Here is a 3431-nt window from a genome sequence, read left to right on the forward strand (position 1 = left end):
TTTTATTTATTTTATTAATTTTTTATTTATTTGAGATTGTTAAACATAAATAAGATTATTATAAAAAATCTTCTTGAATATAATAAAATGTACTAACTAATTCACCTAAAAATTCCTTAATCTAAATTAGAAAAAACATATACTCCTAACATCAATCACTTATGTTATCATCCTCATCATCATTAGAGCCTGTCCCAAGCTCATCTTCTGCAGGATCACACAAAGTTGAAGGAAGTGGGAGATTCAACCTTTTATACAAAGCATGAATTGTCTTTTTAGTAGAACCAATTCTTTTCTGTTGAACCTTTAGTTGACGTCCTTGATCTTTTAACTTGTGCTCAGCATCATTCAACTTAACCTTTTGCTCTGACCACTAGAGAATACATAAATCAAAACAAAATATTAAATTCAAAGACATTGGCGAATGATAGAAAAAGAAAAGTGTTAATAGAGATGAAGGAAAACTATTAACAGTGTTAATAGGATTAAGAGTTTGTGTTGAATCAACAACCATAGCATGAGGGGGAAAAAGCTGAGCTTTCTTCAATATATCCTGAAAACTAAATTAAGATAAAAAAAAGCATACAAGTATCTAGACTTCACCATACAGTTCTCGCAAGTTAAGGCTATTACATGAAATAATCGCTTAATAGGACCCAGACAATAACTTATATAAAAATCCATGTATAAAACAGAAAATAATATAGCTTAAAGAATGCTAGCAGCCAAATTAATCAGAGAAAATCTATATTTCCACCTCAATATCAGTACTTGAATATAAACATAATAAATGCAATCAAATTTGCTCTGTTACCAATTTGCTCAAGTCACATGACACAAAACAAAATAAATGCAATCAAATTAGAGAAGGTTAACTGACTCTAAACCCAAAGCAACAAAATACAAAATGCTAGATGAGTACTAATTAAACAAGATTCTTTAATTTCAGAGCAAACTATTCACCATTTCTTTCTTTCTATTTTCTCTATCCCACATGATTTATATATACACATAGAAACTATGGTTACAAGCTTACATACATGGCAAACAATAATGCTGACACTTAAATTTAACTTGAAGATATTCTTGTTTTTAGCATAGTAATACAAGCACCAGCGGTTATTGAGGGAAAAATAAAAAAGGAAAAAAGAAGACAGTTGAATTTGGAGAGAAAGTTGTGTTGTGATATATATTATTTTCAAAGCAAGCACAATTAAACTTGATGATACACAATCTGCAACACAGGAATAGATTCACAAGAACAGATTCACAACAAGTCAATTCTCTCAGTTTTTTTTTTTTGGGTAAAAATATTGGATCCTAACATATTTCTAAATTTAATATGCCAAAATTTAAACTTTTATTTTCACATCTGCAACACAGGAACAGATTCACAGCCAGGGAACCAAAATAATGGCCCTTATCATAAGAACAGAGAAATAGAGGGAAGAAATAGTTACCTTATATTATTCATGGTGAGGATTGAGCGCCGATTGACTACATGGAAACTAAGCATTCAGAGAATATAATGCTAGCTAATAATGAAAATTAGTAATTCTTGAATTTGGATTCCATAGATAATATTAATTTATACACTCATATTCATGTATATATAAGTCTTATTGTGCACATACCTTTAGAAGATATGAATAGTGATCTACTTTAAAAATCCGTAAGATAACAAATGATAAGTATATATGTCTGGTTTAACATTGTTGATTACTTCAGCTTAATTTGGCAACAAAATTACAATAAATGATGAATAATTGAATATACTAAAATTATATGGTAATTAAAGTTAATTAAAAAAAGAATATTTCCTGTTGCTATGATCTTGATCCACACTACACCACACCATAATATACATCTACTCCATGCATTTGAATTACAACTATTTCACAGCAAGCTTATTAATGTGAGGCGTGTCATTGAATCCATGATTCAAACATGGTGTTCACTGTTAAACAAACAGAATTCTGACATCATTGATAAAATTCACAATTCTAATTCAAATTGTAGCTGTGTTACGACTGTAAATATATTGTCACAATTATAATCATTTTAATTGTGGGTATTTCCATTTTTGTGATATGCATTGTGATTGTTATGGGTTTTTTCACTATTGCCTTGGGTTATGGCTTAATGCGGCTAATGTTACCATCTTTCCCCCAATTATTCAACCATTCACATTCAGACTCCATATATATAATTCTAAATTTAATTAATCCAATTTGACCTTGCTAAACTTTCATACATATGAAAAATTTTAGAATGAACAAATAATGACTAAAATTGTGATGAATACTAAAATGAAGACAATGAAATGTTACTGCAAAAAGTGTAAATATAAACAAGAAAAAGAATTTAAATGGTGAAAGATTTAAAAGAATGTATATACGAATGGAAACAATGACTAAGATGGTGATAGAAAAGGAGAAACAAGAATGAAATAAAAGACATCCAATAGATGCAAAACAGAAGAGAGTATCATTCATATCCAAAGAGTTAAGAACAAACCCTAAATTTTTTAATAGGACTCTAATTTTATCCTTAGAAAGACCAAAGGGCCATTGATAAAACTCCAAGCCATAGTCTGATAACTAAAACCATCATTAACAAGCAAATTGACAAAGAAACAAACAAGAATCACATCACTACTCACAAAAAATTGGGACTTGACAGAGATCGCACAAAGACGCAAAGGGGCAAGGATTAGAGGCTGGTGGCGGTGCGAGGTCCGAGACCGGAGGAGGCGGCCACATGCACGAGGCAGAGCAGTGTGAGCGGGTGAGAGCTATTACCTGTGAACGCGAACCACGAGGGTGGTGGTCGCCTGAGTTGCGAGGTCGGAGGTTGGCTGGAGTGCGACCCGGAAGATCAGTAGCGCCGCGGCGGCCACAAGGCAGAGCAGGTGAGCGAGTTAGGGCTCTGTAATCTGTGAGCGTGAAGAACGAGAGAGGGTAGAGGTCGCCTGATTTGCAAGGGCGGAGGTTGGCTGGAGTGCGACCCGGAAGATTGATGGTGGTCACAGGAAGGAGAGCAGTGTGAGTGAGTGAAGGCTCTCTGTAAAGTGTAAACCATAAGGAGGCAGAGCAGTTTTGAAAAAGGAGATAAAAATTGAAACCAAAAGGCGCGTTGGAATAAAATTTGGCTTTTTGGCTCAGAGTAAAGAGGTGGTTTTGAAACAACTACATATGTTAAAACTTTAAAATTAAATTATATCTAAAGTTTTAAACTTTACCAATAAATTTAAAAAAATAAGATTATATCATTAGTATTTAAAAGATAAGTTTTGGAATATTGGTATTTAAAAGATAAATATTTAATAAAATTAAATTTAAATTTAATTTTAAGTTATATTTTTAAATTTTTATTATATAATAATTTTAAAAAATAAATATTTAGTAAAATTAAATTTAATATTAATGCTA

General features: G+C 31.6%; 1 protein-coding gene across 1 annotated transcript in view; it reads right to left on the reverse strand.

Annotated features, from left to right (window-relative positions):
* Positions 264 to 3431, reverse strand: part of LOC110266024 — a 22791-nt gene continuing 19623 nt past the window's right edge. Inside the window, exons 2-3 of the mRNA XM_021109729.1 lie at positions 2663 to 3063; positions 264 to 373 (exon numbers count right to left, since the gene is read on the reverse strand). Coding sequence (XP_020965388.1) covers positions 354 to 373; positions 2663 to 3063 — 421 coding nt within the window. The 3' untranslated portion in view covers positions 264 to 353. The remainder of the gene's footprint in view (positions 374 to 2662; positions 3064 to 3431) is intronic.

The sequence above is a fragment of the Arachis ipaensis genome, chromosome B01, assembly GCF_000816755.2.
Source record: "Arachis ipaensis cultivar K30076 chromosome B01, Araip1.1, whole genome shotgun sequence".
Lineage (NCBI taxonomy): Eukaryota > Viridiplantae > Streptophyta > Magnoliopsida > Fabales > Fabaceae > Arachis > Arachis ipaensis.